At 38.3% G+C, this 27194-nt stretch overlaps 6 protein-coding genes across 6 annotated transcripts; 4 read left to right on the top strand and 2 right to left on the bottom strand.

Moving 5' to 3' along the window:
* The first annotated feature begins 652 nt into the window (after nucleotides 1-652).
* LOC101292887 (26S proteasome non-ATPase regulatory subunit 10-like) lies at nucleotides 653-3058 on the top strand. The gene is made up of 5 exons (XM_004297213.1): nucleotides 653-1222; nucleotides 1332-1464; nucleotides 1612-1736; nucleotides 1834-1980; nucleotides 2744-3058. The coding sequence occupies exons 1-5, from the start codon at nucleotides 1043-1045 to the stop codon at nucleotides 2876-2878; spliced, it is 720 nt and encodes a 239-aa protein (XP_004297261.1). The 5' UTR covers nucleotides 653-1042; the 3' UTR covers nucleotides 2879-3058.
* Nucleotides 3059-4012: 954 nt separating this feature from the next.
* Nucleotides 4013-5594, top strand: LOC101293189. Its single transcript, XM_004297214.1, has 4 exons — nucleotides 4013-4309; nucleotides 4804-4893; nucleotides 5008-5104; nucleotides 5201-5594. Exons 1-4 carry the CDS (start codon nucleotides 4078-4080, stop codon nucleotides 5340-5342), a joined length of 561 nt encoding a protein of 186 aa, XP_004297262.1. The 5' UTR covers nucleotides 4013-4077; the 3' UTR covers nucleotides 5343-5594.
* A 351-nt stretch (nucleotides 5595-5945) lies between these two features.
* On the top strand, nucleotides 5946-11270 carry LOC101293479 (protein GDAP2 homolog). Its single transcript, XM_004297215.1, has 16 exons — nucleotides 5946-6090; nucleotides 6239-6307; nucleotides 6445-6901; nucleotides 7171-7248; nucleotides 7509-7564; nucleotides 8014-8133; nucleotides 8250-8320; nucleotides 8533-8626; nucleotides 8754-8957; nucleotides 9189-9440; nucleotides 9841-9949; nucleotides 10054-10121; nucleotides 10412-10481; nucleotides 10562-10636; nucleotides 10732-10823; nucleotides 10925-11270. The coding sequence occupies exons 3-16, from the start codon at nucleotides 6578-6580 to the stop codon at nucleotides 10998-11000; spliced, it is 1689 nt and encodes a 562-aa protein (XP_004297263.1). The 5' UTR covers nucleotides 5946-6090; nucleotides 6239-6307; nucleotides 6445-6577; the 3' UTR covers nucleotides 11001-11270.
* Nucleotides 11271-11513: 243 nt separating this feature from the next.
* LOC101293772 lies at nucleotides 11514-14367 on the top strand. The gene is made up of 9 exons (XM_004297216.1): nucleotides 11514-11642; nucleotides 11921-12302; nucleotides 12449-12508; nucleotides 12829-12923; nucleotides 13059-13231; nucleotides 13504-13616; nucleotides 13787-13832; nucleotides 13963-14003; nucleotides 14118-14367. The coding sequence occupies exons 2-9, from the start codon at nucleotides 11976-11978 to the stop codon at nucleotides 14262-14264; spliced, it is 1002 nt and encodes a 333-aa protein (XP_004297264.1). The 5' UTR covers nucleotides 11514-11642; nucleotides 11921-11975; the 3' UTR covers nucleotides 14265-14367.
* A 386-nt stretch (nucleotides 14368-14753) lies between these two features.
* On the bottom strand, nucleotides 14754-16874 carry LOC101294361 (pentatricopeptide repeat-containing protein At2g03380, mitochondrial-like). The gene has a single exon (XM_004298348.1). It carries the CDS (start codon nucleotides 16872-16874, stop codon nucleotides 14754-14756), a length of 2121 nt encoding a protein of 706 aa, XP_004298396.1.
* A 2645-nt stretch (nucleotides 16875-19519) lies between these two features.
* On the bottom strand, nucleotides 19520-25043 carry LOC101294655. The gene is made up of 4 exons (XM_004298349.1): nucleotides 24824-25043; nucleotides 23291-23526; nucleotides 22360-23104; nucleotides 19520-22009 (listed from the first exon to the last, which is right to left on the bottom strand). The coding sequence occupies exons 2-4, from the start codon at nucleotides 23522-23524 to the stop codon at nucleotides 19788-19790; spliced, it is 3201 nt and encodes a 1066-aa protein (XP_004298397.1). The 5' UTR covers nucleotides 23525-23526; nucleotides 24824-25043; the 3' UTR covers nucleotides 19520-19787.
* Nucleotides 25044-27194: the final 2151 nt, after the last annotated feature.

A 27194-nucleotide genomic window follows, 5' to 3' on the forward strand; every position in this document is an offset into this window, starting at 1 on the left:
TGATTGTCATTGTTTTGTGCCACATGATTTCGTTTGGATGACCACATCTTGGTTTTGGCTTAGAAATGGCAACACTCTCTATGATGTTTACAGAATGACCACATAGTGACATTATGCTCTTAATTTTTGTATATACTAGCTAGCAGTCTGGTACACACCCTTATATATATGTGTATGCATAATACATGATTGAAATATGAAATAAAGACCATGGTCTCTACCAAATGGTTCATCCTAAAGGAGTGACATTATGAATACAGGGTGGTGTTTGGTTATTTTATGGCTACGCACCTTGTGTTCTCAGGTCACCCCTTTAGGGTAGACAATTTATGTATCAGTTATATTAGTGAATATATATGTTTTATCTTGTGAAGTGTTTCAATGAAAAAGAAATACCGGCCTAGTTTCTTTTCTTCTACTAAATCAAATATATTCTACTTCGTAGTTTTAAATATACTTCAATTTTTTTCTTTTTTTGTAGACATATATGCTTTTCATTGAACCACTTCACAAGATAAGCATTGTTATATGCATGAGTGTGCACACATTTGAGAATTACGAGAGTTGATTCATTTGATGATTTCTAAATCTGATCATACTATTCACATTTATACCTTTGATGATTTACCATGAATATTTCTTCTTCTTCTTTTTAATATCATTTTTAAGAAAGGATATAACTATCATGTCACATAATACATCCGTCTCCTTTAAGGATCCGAATTCTCTTCTTGGCTGGATATTATCCTTGATCGAAATATGTTACATAGTCCAAGGATAGTAACCAGCCAACGAGAGAATTAGAATCCTACACTTCAAAAGGTCGTCAATTTATGTACACATTTGTTTCCGGTTCACTCTAGCCGGATCCGGCCAATACGAAAAGCGTGTAGGCTCAAAACCACCCCTAGATTTCACCCACTATTCCAAAATCACCCTTAGTCGGTCTCCTATATTAATCCCAAAGTCGCCCGGAAATTGACCGGAGGTTTAACCCGAATTCCCAAAACCCGAACCTTTCAAAAACCCTAACTCTGCACAAATGGAGATCGATCAATCGGAGCCGCAAACCGAAAGCCAAGACCTCTTCAAAGCCGCCGAGACCGGCGAGTCTTCGGCGTTCGAATCCCTCCCACCAAAGCAGCTCGCTTTAGCTTCCGCTCTCAGAAACGAGGACGGCCGCTCCCTCCTTCACGTCGCCGTCTCTTCCGGCCAATCTCAGGTCCCTCCTACCTCTTTCTGCTCTTGTTCAATTCGATATTCTCTGCTTCAGACTTCATTAACTTTTTTATTTTAATTTTGATCTTGATTTTTTTTTTTTTTGGATTCAGGTGGTGAAGATACTACTAGCTGGTGAAGAATCCAGCAGCATGATAAACAGCAAGGATGAAGATGGCTGGGCGCCGCTTCATTCCGCGGCGAGCATTGGGAACACAGAAATAACCGAGATGCTGCTCAGCAAAGGTAAAGGTTTTCGCAGTTTTCGATTTATGTTATTCGAGTAACGTGTGTTGGAGGAGAAGTTAACTAGGCAATGTTGGGGTTTGGAATGGTACATTTTGATTTAGTGATTCGATTTATGTCGTTTGTTCTAATTCGTTTAGTTTGTAGGAGCTGATGTTAATTTGAAGAATGATGGTGGCCGCGTTGCGCTTCACTATGCTGCCAGCAAGGGATGGATGGAGATTGCGGAGAATTTGATCTCGCACGGGGCAAAGCTTAATGCACACGACAAGGTACAGGGAACTATACTTGTATACTCATTGTCATGACATGTTTGAATGCTCTTGCAATTTCTCCATTTGTTAATTTTGCGGTATGTATTGTGTTCAGGTTGGTTCGACCCCATTGCATAGAGCAGCTAGTACTGGGAAAGCACAATTGTGTGAATTTTTAATTGAGGAAGGAGCTGACATAGATGTTGTTGATAGAGCAGGCCAGACTCCTCTTATGAGTGCTGTGATTTGCGAGAACAAGGAGGTAAGATTGAGCAGATTCCTATTGATATCACTTTTGTTGCATGTTGGACCTAAGCAAAGCTTGCTGCTTCTACCTGCCATGCTTTGCTGTTTGGCCTTAGAATGAAACATTCTGATTTTGATTACTAGAATGAAAGAAAGTGTTGGAAAATATAATAGTCTTAGTAAATGAATGCTTCTTTGTTTCATACTGTGTTACATGTATACACTGCAATATGTTCTTGTCCGTTATTTTCTCAAACTGGATTCCACAATGCTTCTACCTTAATGGCTATTTTCTTGTTAAGAAGGCTTAAAGATCTTGGTATCTCAAAGTGTGAGCTTGGATTGTGCTTGGTCAATGATTTCTTGTGGTTTTGTATGAAACTGAAATATATATATATATATATATATATATATATGAATCATATGTTTGTTTCTAACATTTGCGGTTCTGATGATAGTCGTTTTGTAGTCATATAAGTATGGTGACGTGTTATCTGACTACTTGCAGTTTACAAATAAGTTCAACAATCTGATTTTGAACAATAAATGGCTTTCAATTCCAACTGACAAACCGGATATAACTTTTTTAATGGGAGTTCAACTTCAGAAGTGCAAAAGTTCATGTTTTTGGATTGAACATCGCCATTTTCTATTTTCTAGGTTATTTTATATTCCCCATATTGGAGACCTTTGTAGTCTGAATCAACTTGTAGTCTGCTCTAGCAGAAAGCAGAGTTGAAGAGTGTTTCTCATATCTCTGCTATTTGCTTTGTCCACAGGTTTCTCTTCTTCTAATAAGGCACGGAGCAGATGTGGATGTGGAAGACAAAGAAGGATACACAGTGCTTGGTCGAGCTTCAAATGAGTTTAGACCATTATTGATCGATGCCGCCAAGGCAATGCTTGAAGGGTGATATTTTTGGACTAATCTGTGTAAGGATTCAAAAAATCAGTAGCAAAAGGGTGACTGTATCTGCGTGGAGATGTCCAGTTGCAGTCGAGGGAAAGTAGTAAAAGATGTTAGTCAAATTTTCTTTGTTAATGACCGAGTGAAGTTTTGTATGTACGGTTAAGTATGAATGGATTAACAGTGTAAAGAGCAGTCTCCCAGCAACGCAATTAGCTAGTTTGAATTTGTTTCCAACCATTATGCCTGCAGTGCAATTCATGTGGTTTATAACTGAAGGCGCTGAATCTTCAAATTTTAACTATGAACTGATTGCCCTCATTCAGAGCTACCCTTAGTTTACCATAACAATATATCAGAAGATGTCAGATTCAGGCAGCCTACTGCAAACCCCAAACACATGTGGTTCTTTCCCTCAAGTCAAACCACATTGTGCTCCATCTTCTTCATTGATCCCGGCCACTGCCAACCTCTAATGAACCATTTTCTGAGGTTCGTGATGTGGAGCCAGAATGGACTGAATAACTGAAGCTACAAAATCCCCTCACTCATTACAAACTTAGAGCAATGGTGATGATCTGGGGCATATCGGGCCGAGGGTCGTGATGCTTCATTTCTCATTTATAAAATAGGCTTCTATACCTTGACAAAAATGCTTAAGCATGTTATATAGGTTGGGAACTTGGTTGAATTAAATGAGCAAACTTCAAACATGAAAATGATCACATTATTTGAATCAGTTCCGCAATCATGAAAATGATCACATTATTTGAATCAGTTCCGCAATCGCCATTGTGGTATTGTCCTGCAAACTTCAAACATGAACTCGCGACATCATGCTCTTTCTACTTTCAAACTTGGGCCTGGAATGGGCGATGACCCCGCGATGATGGTGAAGGGGGAAGACATTGCTGTGAAGATTAAGGAGCTGATGCATAGTGAAAAGCTGAGAGTGAAAGCTTTGAACATTGGAGAAGAGGCTAAAAGGGTTGCTGGTTGCCTTGAGAATTTCCTCAAGGGACTCATTGAGGAGTAACAGTAGAATGGATAGCCAAAGAAACTAAACTGTAAAACGACAACTTTATCTGCCGTTTTGTCAACTAGATGATATTTGTTGTGGTTGATATGAACCATAAGGTTATCTTTTAGTTTGGTTATATCTTTTGGGGTGAGCTTGGGCTGTGGTATAGTGAGGGGAACCACAGCATGGTTTCCTCTTCTATCTCAGCTCTCTCTCATTCATTCTCTCATATATCATGTACTAGTTTGGGTGTGTGTGACAAACCCAGCAAAAGACTGGTCCAAATTAAGAAACCCATTACAGTTTGCTCTAGCTCTAGTGATCAAGGTTCTTCTTCTTTACAATCTCGCCGAGGTGTTCTTCATAGCTCGGTTGCTTTGGCTGCTTCAGCAGCTGTTCTTTTCTGGTCAGGTCCAGGTATATATGATTCCAAATCTCCAAACTTTGCTATGTTTACTTGCTTCTTCTTTGTCTTTCAGTTTTCAGTAGTATGTGAAGATTATTGCTTTCTCTTGTCCTACTACTATTGAAAAAGCTCTTACCTTCCGCTAGCTTATCCAACCCAAAAACTCTGTTTAATCAATAATTACAACTTGGCTATTCTAGTATGAGCTTCAGTGTACTATTAATCCATTTGTTCTTTTTCTTTTTTCTGTTGAAAGCTATTATCCAATTGACATGAATTTTGGCCACTCATATTGGTGAAGCTAACCAAGGACTTCATAGACTTATGGTTCCCCTTTTCATTATGTTAAATGATTTCCAACCTACAAAACAAGGATTAATTACACAATATGGTGAAATTTCCAACTAGGGAGCTGAGTGAAAAATATAATTGAACTCTTGGTCAGTAAAGAGGAAGCAAACTTAAAAGAACAGTACTTGATGTGTGAGCTATTTTGGTGTTGCAGCTAGAGCTGGATTTCTATCGGGATCGACCGGTTTAGAATCAGTTCCAGGACCTGAGTTACCCAAAGTGGAGTTCCTTGACCGCTTCAATGGTTTAATCCTCACTCATGTTTCCCAAATATGTTACTTGCATTCAGTTCTCAGCCAGCGAGTACAGAACAAGCTTCATATTGTGTATCATATAATGTTTTTGAATTGTTTTGCAGAAGAAAACCGGAAATTTTATGAAGAAAATGATGCGAGATTCAAGTCATCTCCATTACTCCAGGGGCTATTAGAAAAATCCAAGCTCAACAAAGAGAAGTAATGTCTTGCTTGCATTTTGATCAATGGGAAATAGACCACAATGTACATGGTTGTAATTTCTAATGTTCTCACACCAAACTTGGACATGTTCAGGAATAGTAGGGAAATTCAAGACAAGTACTGCTTGCGGGGAGCAGAATGGGGAGTTGGAGATTGCTCGACGGATGGAATGAAGCCCGACGAGAGAGACAAGTTCATTGCAATGTTGAAGGAGAAGGCTGGTGTCAAAGATTGACCACCGCTGATGCTGTGATGAAGGCTGCTTCATTTCTCCAAAGAACACTTGTAATATCAGATCATTCAGATGCCTAGTACTTGATTAACTTTGTGCGGCATTTCACATTGTAATATCATCCCTTCTTCATCCTTGGCAAGGCACACACATGTGACATGTTTCACTGCACCAGAAATTTTGTAGAGAACTGAGAAGTGTCGGATTTGAAAAATGTCTAGACCATAAATGAAAAGTACAAAGCTTCATGCAAGTAAGAGACCCGAGTCGATTACCAAAACTAACACAATACAAAGTTAGATTACTCTCCAACAGTATATTTACAAAATAAGATTCAAAGAAACATTTACAAGAAGCATTTATAGAAAAGAGACAATAATATTCATGAACAAAAAAACAAAGAAACAAGATAGAGGAATGGTCTTGCACGGAATTTAAGGGAAGATGCAAGGGTGCTTCTGATATTATGAGTCCAAACAAACACAAAGACGAAACAAAAACATGAAAATCAAAAGTCGCAGTAATAATCAGCAATCATTGTTGATCGACCAAAAAAAAAGAAGGAAAGCTTAATATTTTTTAATAGAGGACCAAGCGGTTGATTCTGTATTCCTGACCAAAATACCAAATGACCTCTTCTGCTAGCTCATCCGCCCTGCAAATATAGCTGTACATTTATCAATAACACAAAACCCAACAAATAATTGATACCCTCTTTTCTCTTCTATTATTCCCAAACTCAAAATCCCAGGTACTTTCTTTCTCTTCAAACCCATAAAGTTCTGAGCTTTTCTTCAATTTTTGGTTCAAACGATTTCAATTTTCAGGGATAGGGTTTGATATGCACAGTTGAGTTTGTGTTATGGAGAATTGAATTGAATTCATGTCGTTTTCTGCAGCTGAGAATTGCTGAGGAGTTTGAATTTGGATTTCTTGGAGAGTGATTCGAGTTTCTGGGATTGAATTTGGTAAGGGTTTTTGTTGGGTTATAGATAAGTTTAGTTTTTTTAGGTCAAATTATGAAGCTTTGATAAAGTTATGATCTTTATATGTGTATGAGTTTGGTTAATTTGGTTGTGACATGGGTTGGTTTTGTGGTTTTTAGGGGAGCTCTGTGATTAGTTGAGGTTGGCATTGTAGAATTGATGTGAGTTGAAGCTTGAATTATTGAGAGTTGTGGTGTGTAGTGGGTGCATTTTGGGTTGGGAAGTGTGTGGCTGTAGCTTGGAGTCTTGAATATGTACCGGACTGTGGCTACAGCTACTACTTCAACCCGGGGTGGATCTCCGACCGATAGTGGGGATTATGTGGTTAGTTTGGATCAAGTGCCGCGGTGGAGCAATTCAGAGCACCGGTCCTCTTTGGAATATGACAATGAAGATCCCACTTTTTCAAATTCTTACTTCCCTGATCCTTTAACTTCTCAGCCCGGGGCTGAAAATGGTCTCAATGCGATAGCTTCAAGGTTTCCAGTTGATCATGAGATTAATTCGAAGATATATTTGTGGAGGGGAAACCCTTGGAATCTCGAAGTTGATGCTGTAGTAAACTCTACAAATGAGGTGAGTAATCTGTTTGTTTATAGCGATAGATTCCTGATAGAGCTATGTCCAATTGTGTAATAGGAAATGCGAAGGTTTCCGCATTTGCATGTTGATACTGTGGTTGTGCATTGCTTTAACTTATAACTTTCTCGGTATTTGGCAGTATATTATTCCACCAAATTCCTAATCTGCAAATACCATCTATTACATTTGGATTGGGGAACCAATGGATGCATGTGGCTAATGAATGGTATTCCCTAACGTGCTTTCAATTCGATCATTTGCAGAACATGGATGAAGCACACTGCAGCCCTGGCTTGCATGCTGCAGCTGGACCTGGTCTTGCAGAAGAATGTGCAGCATTGGTATGCTACTTTTTGATCGAATTAAGCTATTCTATGGTAAATATGTATGGTTCACACTTGGTTGCACTAGACTGTTGGCGTCAGTCGTCAGACATGGATCATAAGATCCTTGCTGAAATATTGAATAGGATATGGCATACAATTTTGTATGACATAAAACTATGTATCATATTCTTTAAAAGCCTTCTGCCTGGTGGTCTACTGTGAATCTGTGATTAATTTATATCAAGTTTCAACTGATTTGAACCTTTCTTTGATAGGGTGGGTGCCGAACAGGGATGGCAAAGGTTACTAAAGCATATGACCTTCCAGCTAGGTATTGGAATTTTCCATGTATATGACAGAAGAATACTGAATCTTTGTGTAGCATTCTATGAAAGCTCAAATCTGTTTAGTAGTATTAGAAAAGCTTATTTAGCACCTAAGCACTCTTCATGTCTAAATTTTTTGATTTACTAGACATTACTAGTTTGTAGAATATGCTAGTAGTATTACTTATAGGGATTGTCTGTTATCAACTTCATTACTTGAGGTTATGTGAACTTCTCTTGGTCTCCAAGTAGGCTGTGAGAATGTATTTCTCAGCATAAAGAATGTTTCCGTAACTCGTGCTTACTTGTGAGCTAGCTTAATGTAGGTGTTGCATATGATGCTCTATAACCCTTAGCTTTACGCTTCACATTAGCATTTTGTTATGTCTTCTATTATTGGTGCTGCATTCAAGATTCTTGGGTAATAAAATATGTTTTCTTCTTTTATAATTAGGAGGGTTATCCATACTGTTGGTCCCAAGTATGCTGTGAAATACCATACTGCTGCAGAAAATGCTCTGAGCCACTGCTACCGTTCTTGTCTTGAACTTCTCATTGAAAATGGGTTGCAAAGGTGGGTGGCAATAGCTGTAATATTACCTTAAGACTTTCCATATATTTAGCTCTTCATCATTATTACTTTATTTATTTCCCTCACAAAGTCACTTTGCTTGGCAAAATTATCTGCAGCATTGCAATGGGCTGTATATATACAGAGGCTAAGAACTATCCGCGTGAGCCAGCTGCCCATGTTGCTATAAGTGAGTTGTTTCTTATATTCTCCTAAATTAAGTTTTTTTTAATGATGTTGACATGAAGAGCATCAGCTGTGTGTAAGCATCCATGCTGAATTGCTAAAATGTCTATTCATGAATGTATATCCATGCTTTGGTTGTTCCTGAATAAGTATTTCTCAAGATTGCATTTCTTTTGTTCTTACTCTCCAGCTCATATATCGTCTGCTTTTGTTCAGGGACTGTGCGACGGTTTCTCGAGAAACAGAAGGATAAAATCGCAGCTGTTGTCTTTTGTACTACCACATCAACTGATACAGAAATTTACAAAAGGTGCCTTTTCTTTATCAAGCAGATGCAACTTTTTCTGGTTCATTGTGATTTGTCATGTATAATTTTGATTAATTTCTTCACAGAATCTTGAGAGCTCATTATCTCTCCTTCACTTTTCTAAGTGTAGATTGCTTCCGCTTTACTTTCCTCGAGATAGACTTGAGGAGGAGGTTGCCATGTCAAAACTTCCTGCAGATGTAGGCGATGAAAATGGTGAGACAATTATAGATGAACGCAAAATCAGGATAAAGCCTTTGCCCAAAAAGGCTATTCCAAAGCCTCCAAGAGCTCCGGTTGACCTCCCTGTTAGTGATGTAGGCTTGGTACGGAGGTGAGTTAATTAGAAGTAGCATAGATTACAAATGAAGAAGTAAAGCAGTTCTTGAGTAATGTAACAAACTGCTTACTGCAAATTAACTCCATGTTTTATATAGCAATGCTCATAGATTCTGTGTACCTGGTTCTCTATTTTATGTATTTATCAAGCTGGTGGTTCTTTCCGCTAGACCTTGAACTATTTAGATTTAATCATTAACCTACTTGCTGAACAATTGTTATACAGGAACTCATCACACTTAGATTCATTTCTGGATCCGGCCTTTATGTCTTTAATAAAAGATCCAGACCAGAGACGCAGGGAACAATGGGAAAAAACTGCTCAAGCACAAGGTGGATGGAATTGTGCTAAAATGCTTGGGTTTGGTGATCTCGGCGGACCTCCATTGTCTGCTGCAGAAGAATACTCGCTTCATTCAAGATACCTGGCTAAAGCAAACTCTCTCAATCTTTCGGAAATTGCAGAAATGAAAATTGTGTATGCTCTTATATCTCTTTGTTCTTTGGTAGTAATTGTAGAGTCTTTAGCTTATCGAGTTTTCCACCTGTCAACTTAGTAATATATAAAGGGCTTCCATTCTGGTTCGGCTTCAAATTTTTGACATAAACAAAAAAAGGGGGTAGTTATGTGATGTTAAACCAATGAAGATTAATCTAAAAACATTTTGCACCGAGGTAAAAAGAATTTATTTGTTATTCATCCTCAAATTGTGTGGATCAATTTCTTCATTACCCTGAAAAGGCTCGACTGTTAAAGAAGATTCGCATGAGCTTTTTCTTTGTTGTAAGGTTATATTATTATCTTATGCAAAAGTTTGGAGTGTGTGTGTTTGAGGTAGTTAATATTATATTGAATTGCATATTTTTCTCTTTTTCAGCTACCGAGGTGGAGTTGACAGTGAGGGTCGTCCTGTAATGGTAGTTGTGGGGGCGCATTTTCTGTTGCGGTGTCTTGATCTAGAACGATTTGTGCATTATGTTGTCAAGGTTGCAAAGCATTAAAGTTTATGTTAATCTGCAGTTGTCACTAATCAATTATTTAGAAGTATGCTGATAGATGCATGTTTTTTTCCTTCTCTATTGATTTACAGGAGTTTGAGCCCATAATACAGAAGCCTTATACTATCGTGTACTTCCACTCTGCAGCATCTCTACAGCTGTAAGTTTCTTATAGTTTAGTTTCGAAAAAATGCAAAACTTGAATGAGTCTAGGCTACAGAACCTTTTATTCTAGTGTATATTACACCCCAATACACTTTATTGTTATTTGGAATATTAAAACAACTTTTGAGGTCGCAGGAATTGTAGAACAGTAGTAGAATAACTTTCTTATTGGAGTTCTAACGACTAATCCTTATGGATAAGTGGCAAGGAGTCACTAAATAGCTTATCTGTTTTCTGTAAGCTTTTCTGTAACTGATTCTGTTTTGGTTATCTAAATGTATGCAGTCAGCCAGACTTGGGGTGGATGAGAAGAGTACAACAAATACTTGGTCGTAAACACCAACGTAATCTGCATGTAGGTTCACTAACTTGTCCATTTACTTGAGCCATGATATATCTACCATCACATCTCTGATCCTTGTTCCCTTTACATAGGCGATATATGTTCTTCACCCTACATTTGGACTTAAGGCGGCTGTATTTGCTATGCAATTGTTTGTGGATAGTGTGGTATGTCTAGTTTCAGTTGTGTTTACTTGGTTATTAATGTTCTTATCACTTAAGAAGAACATTTCAAGTAAATCGTATCTAACACTTGTTTCTAGGTCTGGAAGAAAGTGGTATATGTGGATAGGTTACTGCAGCTCTTCAGATATGTTCCTCGTGAGCAGTTGACCATCCCTGACTTTGTGTTCCAGTTGAGTTTTCTCTTCCTTCTGCCCATACACTTGTTTGGTCTTTTAGCAAGTTCTTCTTTCAACTTGGATTCTGATGATTTTTGTGACCGTGATAATGTAGGCACGATTTGGAAGTGAATGGTGGCAAGGGTCTTATTGTTGATCCAAGAACGAAGTATGTGTATCATCGTCCATAGTACCACAAATACAGTTCCATTGGGCAACAAAGGAAGTCGATGGATTATGATTTCTTGATTTTATTCTCTTCTATTGTATTATATAGGTAATGGACGAGAGTTAAATTTGTCTGTTGCTTGTGTAGAAAAGCTGTAATTCTTTTGTTTTTTTTTCACTCATTTTGAATCAGCAAATGATCTGTCTAAGATGAAACTTGTAATATTCTTTTTTGTACCATCTTTGGATGAGTTATCAATAAAGTGCAAGTGGGTTTGAGCTTTTGTGAGACCAAATTCATTGCCACTTTAAATGGCTGAAACTGGCTTGGAATCAACCAATATTTTCACACTTGGAATCCACCAATATTATCACACTAGCTGTCTAGCTCAGTAATAGTAAAATTGAATTGTAAAAAATGTTCACTAAATTTTACCAAAGTAAAAAGAAAAATTATTTACTGCAACCAAAGTCAGTCTCAGATAGACACAGCTGATAGCCTGATATCATAGTCCACCGAATCAGCCGATAAAATCCCAGCGGGACTTGACGAGCTTGAAAGCGTTCCACACAGTTTTCATATATATTGGGATTTTAATTTCTAATAAAAAATCTTGAAGACGAGGACTCACGTCGGCCTCTTTGCTTTCTCCGGCAACTCTCCGGTGAGCTCCGGTTACACTCTTCACTTTATTGCTTTTAAGATTGTTCTGCTATGTTTTAGAACAGAGATTTACTTGGGATTTGATAAAGAATCAAACTTTCCTACACCTGGTACATAAAGATTGGATTTTGATGCATTTGGTGTTGTATGCTTTGGAGTTTTTGATTGCAGAATTTGGTTGAATTGTATTGTTTCAGTTTTGAATTTGATTTCATGTGTAAAGATTAGCAGTATCTGCTTGAGCTTGAAATGTGATTGGACTTTGATGTACCCTTGTAGATGCTGATGTTGTTTTAGAAGAGTGACTGGAGAAATACAAGGGTAATTGTTGAGAATGGTGCAAGGTTTGTCACTGAGCACTCTGGCTACGTCGTGTAGCAGCAGTGTTTGTGGATCAATGCCTTCATGGAGGAAGCATTTTGGAGTAATGAGGAAAGAGCTGATAAGTGGTGAAAGGAGTTTTGTGTGGCATCAGTGTGATCATAGTGTATTCGTGAAAGGTAACCCTGATATGTTGAGGCAAAGGAATGTAAGGGTGGAAGCTGGGTGGCTGTTTAAAGGGGGTGACCGGGGGTCAGATGCCATCTCAGAGCGAAGTGAGAGTGCTAATGAGGATATTTTGATATTCTTCTTCCAGTTGGACCTGGCAACTCGAGTACAGGTTTGATGCAGATCCTTCGATTATTTTAATTTACTTGAGGTTTTCTTTTGTGTTCACGTAATGTTATTTAGGATCTAGTGGTGTGACATATATCTCAGGCTCTTTTGTAATCTGACATGATTCGCTATTTGGGTTTGTATTGACAGTATGCATTGAATATGGAAGAGTATGACATTGCACAACAACTGAGAACCAAGCTGGCTGAGGTTAGACCTATCATCTCTGTTCCTCACTATTAGTGAAATGCTAACAACGTGCCCATAGCTAGCTTTAAGAGTCTTCTTCTTCTTTTAATGACAGACCTTATAGGCTTCTGTTATGGTTTTCTAGGCTTCTAATCTAAATTTCTTTTAGATGCATTACACAAAACAAAAGATGTTTTAGTTGTTCTATCCAATTTGAATGTTGGTAGTGTGTTATTTTGGTTTTAAACTTAAATACTTAATACAATGAATGCATGAGATGCACTTCTGTGCAAATATGTAACAAGGAGATATGTTTGCCTGATAAACGTCTTTATTGGAAGGTTGAAGCAGAAGTTGCTAAGCAGCAGGAGGGAAAAAGGGGATCATCTTCAAGAAGTGAAGCTCAAGATAAGGCCATAAGTATCATTCGCTTACGGTATGCTGTGGTTATTTAGATTCAATTTCACTGGGAGGTGTAATTATTGTGTTTCTACTAAATTTTCTCAATTCTATTGGCGTATGGAGTCAACTAGAGATGTGATGAGACTGCTACGTTTGTCTTTTCTTACAGTGCAGACTTGCAAGGTGCAATTGAAAGTGAGAATTATGCATTGGCAGCCAAGCTACGGGATGAAATTTCAAAATTGGAGGCAGAATCATTGGCTGTATCAGCCAAAGCTTTGGCACATGAAAATGCAAACTATTCATTTCGTTTGGGACAGAGAGTGAGGCATCAAAATTTTGGCAAGTTCTATCTGTGACTTCTGCTGACATTTTTATCTTTCATCTATTTGATTCCTGTTGCAAGATTGTGATGTCAAGTAGTGCATAAATGGATGCTTCTCAGTTAGGCATATCTAGGTAGTTGAAGTTCATAATCAGGGAGTATATTATAGGCAATTCAATTAAAAAAATTAAAAGTTGCAGCTTGAAAGGAGGGCTAATTGAGATTATATATCCTCCTTTCCTGCTTGTTTTGTTACAGAATATAATGTTATGTGATCTTATGTGTTCAGGTTATCGGGCTGTGGTTTGTGGAATGGATCCAGTGTGCTGTGAATCAAGTTCATGGATGGAAACTGCTCAAGTTCAAAAGTTGTCTCGGGGTTCTAATCAGCCATTTTATCAGGTTAAAATCTGGATAGCCTATCATTTATTAGAATATAACAACAGGCTTAGTTTATTTACAATTAACAGTAATTGGCCGAGTGATCAAACCTTGCATGCAATATCATTGATTGGGTGATTAACATTGCATGCAATAGTATCTTGAATCTTCTCTTCTTTATCTTGTGCCAGGTTTTGGTTGATGTGCATGCAGACCCCAACCTTCTGGTGGCTTATGGTAATCTATATCTGTTTGAACCAATTGGTTCTCAAACCTAAGTTTCTGTTCCTATGAAGTGTTTTGCATTAGTGCCTGGCTTATATTCATTTTATAGGCTTTTATTTTTTTCGGTCTTCTTGTGCTGCAGTTGCTGAGGAGAATCTGTTGGCCCCTGACACACCAGACTTGGTGAGTAGATGTCTCTCCCCCCTTTTTTGCCATCTTTGTGTCTGTATTTTTCTTGAAGATCAGATAGATTTGATCATCCATATGACTAGTTTTTCTGTGGTTAACCATGTGCAGGATAGATTTGATCATCCATATATTTCCTTCTTATTCTATGGGATGGACGCAGCTGGTGATTTCATCCCTATCAAGCAACTACGTGAGAAGTTCAACAGGCCGCGACATGAAATTCCCCTCGATGAGGAGCCTGGAGGCGATGCTTAGACAAATGGCAGCATTTTAGTAACAGACCTTGTATAACATACTGATTGTTTTCCGGTTCTACAACAATACTAATTAGAATGTGGATAAACGAGTAAACAGGTTAGAGAGCCCATCTGTTGTGTTACTTTTACTTGGTAAATGAAAAGAAGGGGAAATGAGTATATGTCTGGGAAGTGATTATCTGGTTCTAAATTGATTATGGGTGTCTAGAGTTTTATTTGGTCTCTCCTTTATTTATAAAATTATAAGTGAGAGGCTCAAGGGACAATTTTCAAAGCTAACCTTTTAAACATGAAAACATTCTGAGGCCAATAAGTCAGTAAGATGGGGGTCAATGGCAGGTTAGGATAATTTGTACACGACTAAATCATTTCAACAGGTTAGAACAGGTGTTGAATGACTCGAATCCCTCTGCTAAATACAAAACATACGCGATGCATCCTACATTACTCAGAAAATTGAGATTCATCAAGTTTTATGGCTGCTTGTTTATCCATAAGCCACACCAAATTCCCTCTTTCTGAAATCCATTTGCACTTGGCTATATGCTTGGGACTTGCTTAAACCCCTCTGTTTCATCAACTCTCGCACCTGATTAACCTGGCTCCATCTACCATCTGAAGCATACAGGTTACACATTAGCACATAGTAGGAGGCTTCATTAGGATGCAACTCCAGCATTCTTTTTATCGCCACTTTGCCAAGATCAAACCTTGAATAGAGTCTACATCCGTGGAGAAATGCCCCAAACGAACTAACATCTGGTCGAACCGGCATTTTCTCAATAAATTCCAAGGCCTCCTCAAGTTTGCCAGCACGAGCCAGGAGATCAACCATACATGCATAGTGCTTCATAGAAGGCACAAAGTTATAATCCTGGCATAGGGAATTGAAATACCTCATACCTTCTGCAACCATTCCTGTATGGCTACAAGCTGATAGTATGGTTGTGAAGACTACTTCGTTTGGCTCTAGACGCTCCTTTAACATATAATTGAAAAGTTCTACGGAACCACTACTATCACCCTGGATTCCATAACCACCAATCATCGCACTCCATGTTATAGAACTCTTCTCTTTCATTCCATCAAAAACTAGACGAGCAGATTCAGCATCACCACACTTGGCATAGAAATTTAGAAGGGCAGTGCCGGCATAGAGGTTTGAAGTTGATATGCCATCCTTTATCGAGTAAGCATGAACTGATGAACCAACCTGAAGAAAACCAAGGGAAGCGCAAGCTGAGAGGACACTTACCAATGTGAATGCATCAGGTGAGAATGACTCTGATCTCATTTGATGAAACAATTGAAGGGCTTCATATGCCAACCCGTTTTGGGAATATCCACAAATTATTGAACTCCAAGTAATCACATTCTTGTCCAATGTTGTATCAAAGATATAACGAGCATCACTAATCATATGGCATTTTGCATACATGTCAACAAGAGCATTTCTCACAGAAGACTCTTCCAACCCAAGTTTAATCCCAAGACCATGGACTGACCTTCCCATATTCAAATCACCCGACTGTGCACAAGACGAAAGCACACTTGCAGTGGTTATAGAATTCGGCAACAGACCATCCCATCTCTTGTCTGTAAACAACTTCAAGGCCTCCAACGGGCACCCACTTTGCGTGTACCCAACAATCATGGCAGTCCACCAAACAAGATCGATCATGGAATGCTCATCAAATATAGAACGAGCATCTCTTATGTCCCCGCACTTGACATACATGTCCAAAAGAGACGTCACCAACACATTATTAACCTCAATACCATTCTTAATCAAGTATCCATGGATCCACTTTCCCTGGTGCAAAGCTCTCAACTTTGTGCAAGCCGTAAGTACACTACCTAGCGTAAACTGGTTCGCTTCAACCATCCCCTCCCTCATCCTATTAAACAAAACCAACCCATCTTCCGGACACTCATTTTGTACATACCCAAAAATCATCGAAGTCCAACATACCACATTCCTATCCACAATCCCATCAAACACCCTCCTAGACCACTCAATCCACCCACATTTTGCATACACATCCAACAACCCGGTCAACACAAACCCATCGGGACACGCCGCCTTAACAATCTCACAATGCACCTTCCTCCCCTCATTAACATCCCTCGCCTCGCTACACGCCTTCAACACAATCGAATACACAACATTGTCACGCTCCCTAACCCACATTCTCATGCGCCTAAACAACCCCAAAACCTCTCCATACAAATTGTGCAAGAAGTACCACCTCACCATTGCTTTCGACGAATAAAAATCTGGGCTTGGAATTTCGTCGAACACTAACCGGGCACAATCCACACGCCCAAATGAGGCGTATAGACTAATCAGTTTGGTATGACAAAGAGGGTCATTTGATAAGCCGTGCACTACAAGCAAGGTATGAACTTTCTTAAGGGAATCGATGTTTCTACACATTACAAGAAGATTGAAGGCTGGGTTTGTGAAGATTGAGTGGGTTGAGGCTTTGGCTTCAGAAATCTCAGGTGGGTCTGGAGGTGGTGGGTTATATGTAAAATGGGTTAGGGTTCGTGATTGGAGTAAAGGGTTTCTGGGTATTTGTTTATGAAGGTTAGAGATGAGTTTCATCGTCGGCGGAAAGTTTTCCGTTCTGGCGGAAAGGTTTAGAATTTCATCGGAGAATTTGAAAGGCCGTTAACTTTGGCGGCTTGTATGACTGGTGTTTTGGCGCGCGGTCCTAAACGGGCTGTGTTTACTGTTGTTCTGGTTCATGTACCTAAGCTGATTCCATGTGTGTAGGCCCAACAGGATTGAATTTGGGCATGGATGAGCCCTCCAGACCCAACTATAATCACGATCCGCAAACAAATGAAATAATGAATGACGGGAGTCTTTATTGCATGGTCGTGTATCTACACATATTATGTGGATTGTTAAGTTTAGATGAGACTAATACATATGTAAATCTTTATATACGAATAGTTATGAACAACTAAGATTGCATCGTCGTGTATGAATAAAGACTTGTACTTTATTAGTTACATAATATACCTATAATTACGTCATTAATTAGTTATGAATCATGTTAGGGTCTTTGTTGTTTCGGATGAGTGGCATTGGTTAATGTTGGTGATGTGTTGTTGGTGCATCTATTGAAAGCTTAAATTTTGTCATGTCGGCTTAGTCGTTGATGCTATTGCTTATTTGCTAGTACTTTATCAAATATTCTACATTGCAACAATGACTACGATAGTGTCAACCTCAAGACTTCACATTTTAACTGTTATTGCTCTATTTTTAGTTTATTTAAGTACTTTCGTAAAAAGAACACCTAAATAAACAAATCTTGTTCTAGAAAGTAAAAATCAACATTGACCGAGAAGTCATCATTGGTTTTTAGTCTTCATTTCGAAAAGTAAAAGACAACAATTTTGAAGTGTGCATATATAAAAGAACCTTTCTATGAAGGAAACTAATGTGCAAATTAAAGGCGGCCAACATCATCATCGTTCATTTTCTTTTCCATTTTGATAATTCATCGTAATAAGTACACAACAATGACAACAAAATAGTCTCCCTTTCAAAGAGAACCATAGAATCAAGGACTTGGAATACAATACACACAAAAATGAGTGGCTCATGCACAATTACAAGGCACCCAATACATGTATCATCGTTTTCGTTTTCGTTTTCGTTTTCATTTTCATGTTACATATTTGCAGGAGAATCAAAAATGAGAAAAAGACAGATGATAAATTAGAATCAGGGGTCAGGTAGGGGCAGGATGGGTATTTTCAAGTGTTGGAACAGAAAGAGGGATGTGATTGGTGGGAAGCAGGAAGAGTATCCAAAGGGAGTTGGCGAGAGAGTGACACGTGGAGGGAAGCACAGAGTCCACAGTAAGATTGAGATTCTGTTATCTGTAGTCGCTGTACTACCGAATCCAAACTCAGAGAGAGAGAGAGAGACGCCGACAGTCTCCTCTCTCTCTCTCATTCATGCCTTTCAGCGTACGTTAGCAAAGATCTTCTTCGTTCCCGTTTGGCATCTCACCTCCACGCTCCCCTGGGGCGCGTGTTCTCCACCCCCCCCCCCTCTTTGCTATTTAGAATGAACGACGCTGATACGATTACAGAACAGTACAGATTAGATAACGCTGATACATACATCATTGTTTTGTAAATGAATTTATTCGTGCTTTCGATTCAAAAATCAATAATAATAGTTATTATTATATTTTAAAATAAAAAAATGTAATGAAAAATGATGGAGAGAATGTGGAATTAGCACATATAGCTTATAATGGAATTAGCTAATGATCTTTTGTTAAAGTTATTTTCATTTAGAATCAAATTGTAAGTCAACACACACCATCAAAAAAGTGGAATTTATATTGGTGCACTTAGAGACATGCAGAAAGCTAAAAAATACACAATATGCAAGCATCCCTTGGTTCAGTTTCTTAATGCAGAAATTAACTTTAGATAAACTTTTGCCTAAAAAGAAGAAGATCATTAGAGAAGCCGGCGGGGTTTTAGATAAAGTAATGGGTTGGCAAGATTGCATCAAATGGAGGAGGAGGAATGCAATCAAGAGCTTGTAGCTTCTTTTGTCCCTTGTTTGCTTTAGTTTTGATTCTTTTAGGTCAGAATGTCAATCCAAGTTAAATATGGGGGAACCTAGCTAATTAGTGGAGTCTGAGCATGGGACATGCTTAGCTAAATGGCTTCCCAAATTTCTGCAAAAAGATGGACAATGAAGCTAAACCCACTTTGTCACAACCAAACATGGCACATCATGTGGGTACCTGTTCCCCTTGTTCACATGCTTATGTGGCAGCCACCAACAACATCATCACCATCATCTTCAGCTCAAATAATTCACTCACTTGAGTTGACAACTAGCTCCTCAGTTTGGTAGGATCTGTATATGCAGGAACATGGATTATACTGGCAATGGAGTTCAGAAGAGTTCTACGTACAAAATCTCCCAATTCATGAGAAAGGAGAACACTCGCTCATTATTTCCCCATAAATGGCTCTTTTAACTGTTCGATCTTACGAAATTACTTTTTAACTCGAATATACAGGTTACATTTTACCTATCGAATATGTTCGTCTGCAATGTGGGTTCATCCCATTAATCTTCGTTGAGTTGGAACTTGGTTCATGTTCTGCTTCAGTATGGCTTGAATGAAACGATTTGTGGAAAAGAAAAGAATTTGAGGAGAAGCATATTCATATCTGAAATAATGATAAAAGAACATCTGAATTCCCAGAAGAGTGGCAATGCATTAAGCAAATGAGAAAACGAACACTGGTATCTATCCGGGAATAAATCATGCAACGTTCATTATTTATGAGAATAATACAAAGATGGTAACCACCCAAAGAAAGAAAAACCAAGCCAACCCAAGCTTTGGGCTAAGAAATGTACAGATAGGATAATCCGAATGGCAACCTCAACCTGAAGCCATAGATATAACGCCCTATTTTCCTCTATAGAACTCAATCAAGAAGTTAAAAGTCTCTTCCCATGTTTTTAGGTTAAAGGAACAGAGGGGGGATTACCTGCCGCACATCTTTGCCTACGGGGCCTTCTGGTAGTCTTACCCCACCCTGTTAGGCTTCTATCTTCCAGTGCCATTTCAGTATTACTAAACTGCTGTATCGGGGGAGTGCAAGCTGGGATGATGACCACAGGGGGTGAGGGACTCACCACTGCTCGTCGCCTGCCCCTAGCACTACCATTTCTTGTTGAGTTCCTCCTTGCCAACCCTGATTGCCATGAAGGATGGCCTGTTGCCCGCATCAACCCTCCAAATGTCTGGATATCTTCTGTTACCTCATGCCTCGACAAAGAAACAAGGCCGGGAAGGATATCCCTTTGGAAGTCCCGCCGCTGCCTCCCTCTCCTTGACTGGCCCCTTCGGGGCGTATTTGATAGTAAATTGGTTCCTGAGTCTTCAAACTTTAAATTTTCCGGAACCAAAGGCTTGGGCATGTAATCTTCTTCCTTGGTCTCCTTCAGTTTCAAAGTGAGAAATTCAAAGTAATCAAACTCTTCTACTAGAGATTCTTCAATACCTTCACCATTGTCGCTTCTCATAACAGTGTCAAACTTGCTGTCAAGATCATTCCCACAAGTAGAAACTATGTCCACAAACCACATAAGAGGGTCAACTAAAGATGCTTCTGCTAGATTGCAAGAGGATTCATCCATAGGATCGGGAACACCGCATGATGAAATGGCAACAATTGCCTCTGCTGCTTCTCTCGCAAGCTCATCTCGAGAAGGTTCCGTTTCTTTATGTGGTAATGCTAAAGACATCTTGTTCTGCTTCTCTGCAGATGCTTCCCCATGAATAACATCATCCTCATCATCAGTCTCCAGAGAAATGGGGGCTTCCAAATCTATCTCCACTGCAATCTTCATACTGGTTCTTGGAGCAGAAGGTTTCAAAGATGCTTCATCATCACTGATACAGAAGTTCAGGTCAATGTGACGTCTTAAATTACCAAACTGTTTATCCCTTCCATCTTCTACCATTACAATGCCTGCTACATTCTTTCTGGCCAAGTCAGGAGCTGCAGTGTCACAAGGCAAGTTGATGTCCAGCAATCTGTTTCTCCTATTATTTTCCACATCACTCTCTGATGGGTGAGGAATAGACACAGAAGGGGAGGTGAGAGAAAAGGACTCATTCTTTGAAAGCTGAGACTTCCCAAAAATAGGAAATCCAAGAAGTTTTCTATTACTTGGGCTATCAGCTAGTTCAGTCCTCCTTGCTTCATCATCATTCCCGCAAGAAAATGATTTTACACTAGTAAAAATTTGATTGAAACCCTTTCCAGCTTCAATTTTATTGGATGAATTATTCACAGAAGACTGAAAGAAACTCGGCTCACCGGTCTTTGAAACACTGCCACCATTGGCAAACTCATTCTTACCAGCAGGCTTAGCTCTCAGCCATGGCAAAGCTGCAAGAGGATCGTCATGCTTTTGTTGTCCACCCATGATTTTAAGACCTCTCTGGGGTATTTCTTCATTAGATGAACTGTTTGAAACCATCACGTTCAAGTTTACTTCCTTTGCAGACTTCACATCCAAGAGATTTGAACCCTTGTAGTACGTTGCTGAACCATAACTCATCAACTGTTCAGAACCTCCATTATGATTGTTGCTGCTGCTCTGATAGTCGCAGTTAAGAGAAGGAAAGCGAACCAGTTGCTCCTTAGACCCAGAAGAGGAACCATGATTGAACCCATTTTGGTACGGCAATTCACTTCCTGAACCTTGGTTAGATCTAGAACTGTTGTTGAGATGCCACCTGTCTCCAAAAATCCCATTACTCTGAACCGATGACTGGGAACTCTTACTCAAGGTAGCAGAAGAATTAAAACACTGGTGAGCTTGACCTAACATTGACTTCTGGCTTAAGCTACTGCTTGGCTTTTCCCAAGAAGAAACCGAGAGATTCCAGGACTTGGCCAAATCAGAAGAAAGAATGGGATATGGACTGGGCACATTAGACGCTATAAAAGTACTCTGATGCTTGTTACTGGAAAACTCATTACTTCTTTCACAACTCTCAACACCAGAAACTGTACTCTCTCTCCACAGATCCACCTTGCTTTTATCCGTCAGATAGAAATTTTGTTCATGAACATTGTTAGCAGAAACTTGGACTGGCTGGGAGGATATAGGCAACCTCTCCGTTTGAAGACACTGGGAAACAACTTTGAGGTTGCTTTTATTTTGCCCTGTGATACAATAGCAGCTAGCTAAATTAAATGTGCAGTGGAACAGCTCAGTAACAAAAAATGCTGAGCACTTGCTATAAATTTCTGCAGACCCAAAGTAAACGCAGCCAATAGGCAACATAGCCCCATAGCAGGTTGGCGGTTTATCTATTTATTTCATTTGTTAAATCCTAATTAATTATTTGTATTCTTGATAGTATTCTTATCTCTAAAAGGAAGAAAATATTAAACTGCAAATTTTCCATGGAAAAATTGGAGATAGCAATGCTCCTACTAAAGCAAAAGGAAAGTAAGGTAGGAAGACATCCACAAGGGATTAAGGTTTAATGTGACTTGTTTAAAATAAATACCTGATTCAAGAACATGGGAGAACCACCCATTTCTTGCTCCATCACCCAGAAACTGTGACCTTGACTTATCAGGCAGATCAGGGATTTGGATCTTTCCCCGAAAAGAATCATGGCCCGGAGGATCAGCATATCCTGAAGCACTTGCTTCTTCAGGTTCAATGGGCTCATTCAAGTCAGCAAAACCATTTGCGCTCCTTGGACATCTCTCTGATCTCAAAGCATCTCCTGCATGGTCAGTCTTCCTGCCATCACCAAAAAAGACCTTCCCGCCACCTTCGGGTGCGATTTCACAATTTTTAGTTGACTGATAACTAGGCATGCCAGAAACTTTCTCGTCACTGCACTCTTCCCCTTCTTCAGAATCTATGTACACATCAGCTGGAAGTTGAAGGTCAAACATCTTTTTCCTCACTTTAGTAGGTCGTGAATCCAACAACTCAACATCTTTTGAACTAGTCCCATTTTGACATGGATAAAGACCATTTTTCTGGCCATTCCCTTTAATGGCACTAGATTGAGAATGAATGCCTTCAGCACCTGAACTTGACTGTCCCACATAAACAGAATTCACCAAAGGAAAGCTAGAATCGGGCCATTTCCGAGCTTGTTCAGAAGTAATTTGAGATGCCAAGGGACTTGATGATAGTGATGTCTCCACAGGCATATGGTTTCTATGCAGTTCTTTTCTTTTGATTTCATCCATCAAGTCCCTTTGTATTCTATACACGCGGTGAAGTTCATACACCTGGATCACATAAAATTGAAACCGTTTAAGTGTCTTATGGAGTAGAAATAACATGAGCACAGGCTGAAATCAATCTGCCTATGACAACTTGGTCTTTAAATAATGACCTGAATGGATTCTGCTACAAGCATCTTGAGCAAACATGAAAATTATACCCATATAAATCAATCTGAGACTGAATTGTACCTGATTCTTAAATATGGCCTCATGCTTAAGCATAGTCTGCTTTACAGCATCTTTGCCATACCCTTGATAAGCATCTATAGGGGCCCTCTGCAAGAAACCATTGTAATATTGGGTGTTTGGCAAGGTTTTATCTCCATAGTATAAAGGCCAGCTACAATTGTTTGGATCCTCATTAAGATCCCTAACTGAGTAATACCCTGGCAAATAGCTTTTGCACTGCATTTTTGTTCCCATTCCTGGAAAACATGGAAGACTGTATCAGTGCCAAATCAGAACATATTAAACAGGAAATTGCACAACAACATTAGCATGTAACAAAAATCTATTTAGCAGAACTACTCCACGCAGCACTTTATATGAGTTAACAAAACACTGAATAAATATTGAGCAGTAAATTGTGTGGAAAAATCAAAGCAAGACAGACTAGATCATTGTAAGTATTCAAAGCCGAGGAAATGCTACCAGCTGCTGGGTACTTAATATAACTCTGGACTATAATCCCAAAATGAGGAGAATATCATACCCTACAACCCCAACTTTGTTTAATTTCACTGCAGTTAAATTGAGAACCTAATACTTTTTCAATCAAATTAAATCATTTCCATAATCTCCAAGAACTGTCAAACCAAGTAGAAAATTCAATCGTCCAAGTGCAAGTGATTCCCAAAAAGGCTTGCAGGCATTCTCGACTTCTATCCTCTAATTGAAAACTTGACAATGCCCAAGATATCAAATCACGAATTGAAAATGTCCACACTAGAAATCCTCAAGTAGTAAAGTTTAGAGGTAATGGAAACATACGACAACACTTCAATTGACAAAAGATACACAACTGAAGATGCTATCTAGAGTCCTAATTATGGGCAGTAGTGAAGTGCAACAATACAATTAACCAAATGCAATTCAGGTTAATGGATCCAATCAAGCTGGTATAAAACCCTCAATAGAAACCTTTGCTGATCAGCAACAATAGAAACTCAATAAACCAACCCCGCTAATTGTGAGCCTAACGAATGTAAGAAAACAGAAAGGTCAATTTGTTTTATTCTCAAGTAGGAAAAACTGTGGATGATGCAACTGAAAGCATATTAGCAATAAATTGAGACTTGCGCATGTTGCCTCAATACCAGACACCATTGTCATACATACTGGAACTTTCAGAAACTTCATGATCCAGCATGAAAATTTAGATGAAACCAAATTATAGAGTGACAAAAGCTAACAGAACAGATCTAAACAGTTCCAATTCAACCAACATATATCAGCTACTATGATTATCCAGAACCTACAGTAACAAAATCCAATTTCACCCAGGACAAAATTTTAACACCCAACAAAGCAATCAATCAATATAGAAAAGCACTGCTAATTACTATAATTTCCCAAGTCCACAACTTGCAATGAGAAACAAATGCATAAAACCCAGCAAATTGTCCAAACTTGGTAACAAATTGGAAAACCCAATTAATCAAAGCACCCAAAAAAGGTAATCAAAGAATCAAAATTTGCAGACAAAGCATGTAAGAATTTTACCTCAGACCCACATCCTATAATCACTTCTCTCCTCTCCTCCTCAAGAATTAATCATTTTCGGCACAAGCTTCACATCATGGAAAATTCACAAGTCTTGTTGACTCAACACTGTTGGTAAAAAAATAAACCAGCCAGTAAAGCAAAGCAGCTGAGAACTCTTTTATTGCACAATCCAGAATTACACAAGAAACAACAAAGTGGGTGCCTTTGCAACACCATTCAACAAGCTTAGATCGTCATCAAGTTTGAAGAAGATTAGAAGAAGAATAGAGGAACCAAAAGAATAGAAAAGGAAGAAGATTTTCGATCTGCTGGGCCACTACTCCCTCTCCTTCTCTCTCTAAGAAAAGAAAGACTAGAGCTTTAGAGAGAGAAAGAGTTTATTTTTCCTTGTTTTTTTTTTCTTTTTAGAGAGAGAGATCCCAGATAAGAAATCTTCACACAAACAAACGACCTTCTAAGAACAGTGACATGAAATTTGTCAACATCCGGTCTCTTTTTATTCTCTGCTTTTTCTTCACTTCTCTCTCTCTCTCTTATTTTCTCATCCTCAATATCATAAAAACAATTTCTTTCTTTATGGTTTTTTTTTTTTGAGGTAATGAAAAGAAATGGGCATTTCTAGATTCTCTCCACCTTCCTTGCTTTTGGTTCAGATAATAAACAATAACCATTTCCACCATTTTAATATATCCCAATAGTAATAGACATAGAAACATGCATATATTATTGCAAACCCTTACATATATACAAAGCCTGCATTACTGCAACAACAGGCAAAGCTTTGCTCGACAACAATACAATCTCTTTTTTTCTCTCTTTTTTTATTCGGGGTTATTAAAACTTCAAAATAAAAAAACAAAAATTCTTTTATATATCATATAGATGTTTTAAACACGCGAGACATACTCAGAGATAATCTCACAAAGATACAAGTGACTTAATATATACGATACAATCTCAACTGATCAAGTTAAATGCAATCCAACCATCTATTCAAGTTAGTTTAAAAGTTTAAGTGTGTCTCGACTTTCTACATTTTTTCTGGAAAAAAATTAAAAAAATTATCTAGCAGAAAGCAGAGCACTGAATATTGTTTTCCATTTAAAGAAGTGCTTAAATGGTTTAACACAGGTAGACAGGAGGTGGGTCCCTGTGGATACCTATAAGGAGAAGGGGATGAGGTTTTTTCTGAGATTTAGGGACAGGGGACAAATGCCCTTGTGGGTGGGTTTTATTTACGAGAATGGGATTTGATTCTTCTCTCTGTCTCTGTTGGGCTTTGATTGGCGGATCCTTCTGGTTTCTTGAAACAGGGAGGAACTGGGGTTATAACCTCGTCAAGGAAATCAAACCTAGAGAACACGTGGCGCATTTTCAAGGATGCCTCTAGATCACGCCAGGTCAATCAGAATGTTAGATCGCTTTCTTACAACCAATCAATACTTTTTCTGCAATTAAGAAAAAAGTTAAAACCCATAATTTTCTATCATGAAAACTTTTATTGCAGATGAGTTTACGAGCTGAGCTGATGATATTTGATCTAGTAGCGTAAGTCTTTTATTAATAACTCATCATCGATATATTTATAAGAAAATAGTAATATTTAGCGCACAACTTCATATTAATATTTTAAAAAATAACTTTAATAGAATCTTTATCTTGTTTTGTATCTATTTAGAGAACATGTTTAGCTTTTATCAATTTTAAAAGCTCCATCATATTTTAAGTGGCTTTTAATTTTAACTTTTAGCTGTCCCGTTCTTAAATATGGATAGCATGAAGATTTTTTATAATTTATGTTTATTTAAGACATTTCTCTTTTAAGTCATTTTATGTAATTTTTTAAAAAACATTTAATCTAGTTTGTCTTCATCTAATCAACAATTATCAAACTTTAGTTAAAATAGAAACAATAAATACATATGTAATTCTAAAGTGGCTAATCAAAATAAAATTTTACTTGAGCATTGCCAAAGATGCCTTAAATTCAAGATCCAGTGAAGCTAACCAAGACTGTCCATAATCCTTGCTGATTATGAGAGGAGACACTCATTATGCCCACCATTTGACGTGGATGCTCCAAAACTAGAATTGAGTGTCACTTTAACCAATCCGTTCACAAAACAAAAGAAAAAACAAAAGCCTTCACCAACAATATAGTTTAACTGTTTTATAATAATTTATTGAGCAATAAGTAATTACAGTATTGGTGTATCTTTTGCTAGTTGCATGATCACATTTCGAGTTTTAGTTATATTGTTTATGATGGTTAAATCTATCGACAATACATTTGTCTACTATAATTTATAGCGAAATTGGTAATATCAATTTATTGAACATCAAACGTCAAACAACTACGAAATAAAAT

Source organism: Fragaria vesca, linkage group LG4 (genome assembly GCF_000184155.1).
Source record: "Fragaria vesca subsp. vesca linkage group LG4, FraVesHawaii_1.0, whole genome shotgun sequence".
In the NCBI taxonomy this organism is placed as follows: domain Eukaryota; kingdom Viridiplantae; phylum Streptophyta; class Magnoliopsida; order Rosales; family Rosaceae; genus Fragaria; species Fragaria vesca.

What these genes read in the sequence shown, in the direction of transcription:
- LOC101292887 (XM_004297213.1), top strand. Translation starts at nt 1,043, where the DNA reads ATGGAGATCGATCAATCGGAGCCGCAAACCGAAAGCCAAGACCTCTTC. An exon ending in TCTCTTCCGGCCAATCTCAG is followed by an intron (nt 1,223 to 1,331) that starts GTCCCTCCTACC and finishes TTTTGGATTCAG; the next exon opens with GTGGTGAAGATACTACTAGC. An exon ending in CGAGATGCTGCTCAGCAAAG is followed by an intron (nt 1,465 to 1,611) that starts GTAAAGGTTTTC and finishes TTTAGTTTGTAG; the next exon opens with GAGCTGATGTTAATTTGAAG.
- LOC101293189 (XM_004297214.1), top strand. Translation starts at nt 4,078, where the DNA reads ATGGTTTCCTCTTCTATCTCAGCTCTCTCTCATTCATTCTCTCATATA. An exon ending in TCTTTTCTGGTCAGGTCCAG is followed by an intron (nt 4,310 to 4,803) that starts GTATATATGATT and finishes TTGGTGTTGCAG; the next exon opens with CTAGAGCTGGATTTCTATCG. An exon ending in TCCAAGCTCAACAAAGAGAA is followed by an intron (nt 5,105 to 5,200) that starts GTAATGTCTTGC and finishes GGACATGTTCAG; the next exon opens with GAATAGTAGGGAAATTCAAG.
- LOC101293479 (XM_004297215.1), top strand. Translation starts at nt 6,578, where the DNA reads ATGTACCGGACTGTGGCTACAGCTACTACTTCAACCCGGGGTGGATCT. An exon ending in AGCTGCCCATGTTGCTATAA is followed by an intron (nt 8,321 to 8,532) that starts GTGAGTTGTTTC and finishes GCTTTTGTTCAG; the next exon opens with GGACTGTGCGACGGTTTCTC. An exon ending in GATGTAGGCTTGGTACGGAG is followed by an intron (nt 8,958 to 9,188) that starts GTGAGTTAATTA and finishes ATTGTTATACAG; the next exon opens with GAACTCATCACACTTAGATT.
- LOC101293772 (XM_004297216.1), top strand. Translation starts at nt 11,976, where the DNA reads ATGGTGCAAGGTTTGTCACTGAGCACTCTGGCTACGTCGTGTAGCAGC. An exon ending in TGAGAACCAAGCTGGCTGAG is followed by an intron (nt 12,509 to 12,828) that starts GTTAGACCTATC and finishes CTTTATTGGAAG; the next exon opens with GTTGAAGCAGAAGTTGCTAA. An exon ending in ATAAGTATCATTCGCTTACG is followed by an intron (nt 12,924 to 13,058) that starts GTATGCTGTGGT and finishes CTTTTCTTACAG; the next exon opens with TGCAGACTTGCAAGGTGCAA.
- LOC101294361 (XM_004298348.1), bottom strand. Translation starts at nt 16,874, where the DNA reads ATGAAACTCATCTCTAACCTTCATAAACAAATACCCAGAAACCCTTTA.
- LOC101294655 (XM_004298349.1), bottom strand. Translation starts at nt 23,524, where the DNA reads ATGGGAACAAAAATGCAGTGCAAAAGCTATTTGCCAGGGTATTACTCA. An exon ending in AGGCCATATTTAAGAATCAG is followed by an intron (nt 23,105 to 23,290) that starts GTACAATTCAGT and finishes TATGTGATCCAG; the next exon opens with GTGTATGAACTTCACCGCGT. An exon ending in CTCCCATGTTCTTGAATCAG is followed by an intron (nt 22,010 to 22,359) that starts GTATTTATTTTA and finishes ATTGTATCACAG; the next exon opens with GGCAAAATAAAAGCAACCTC.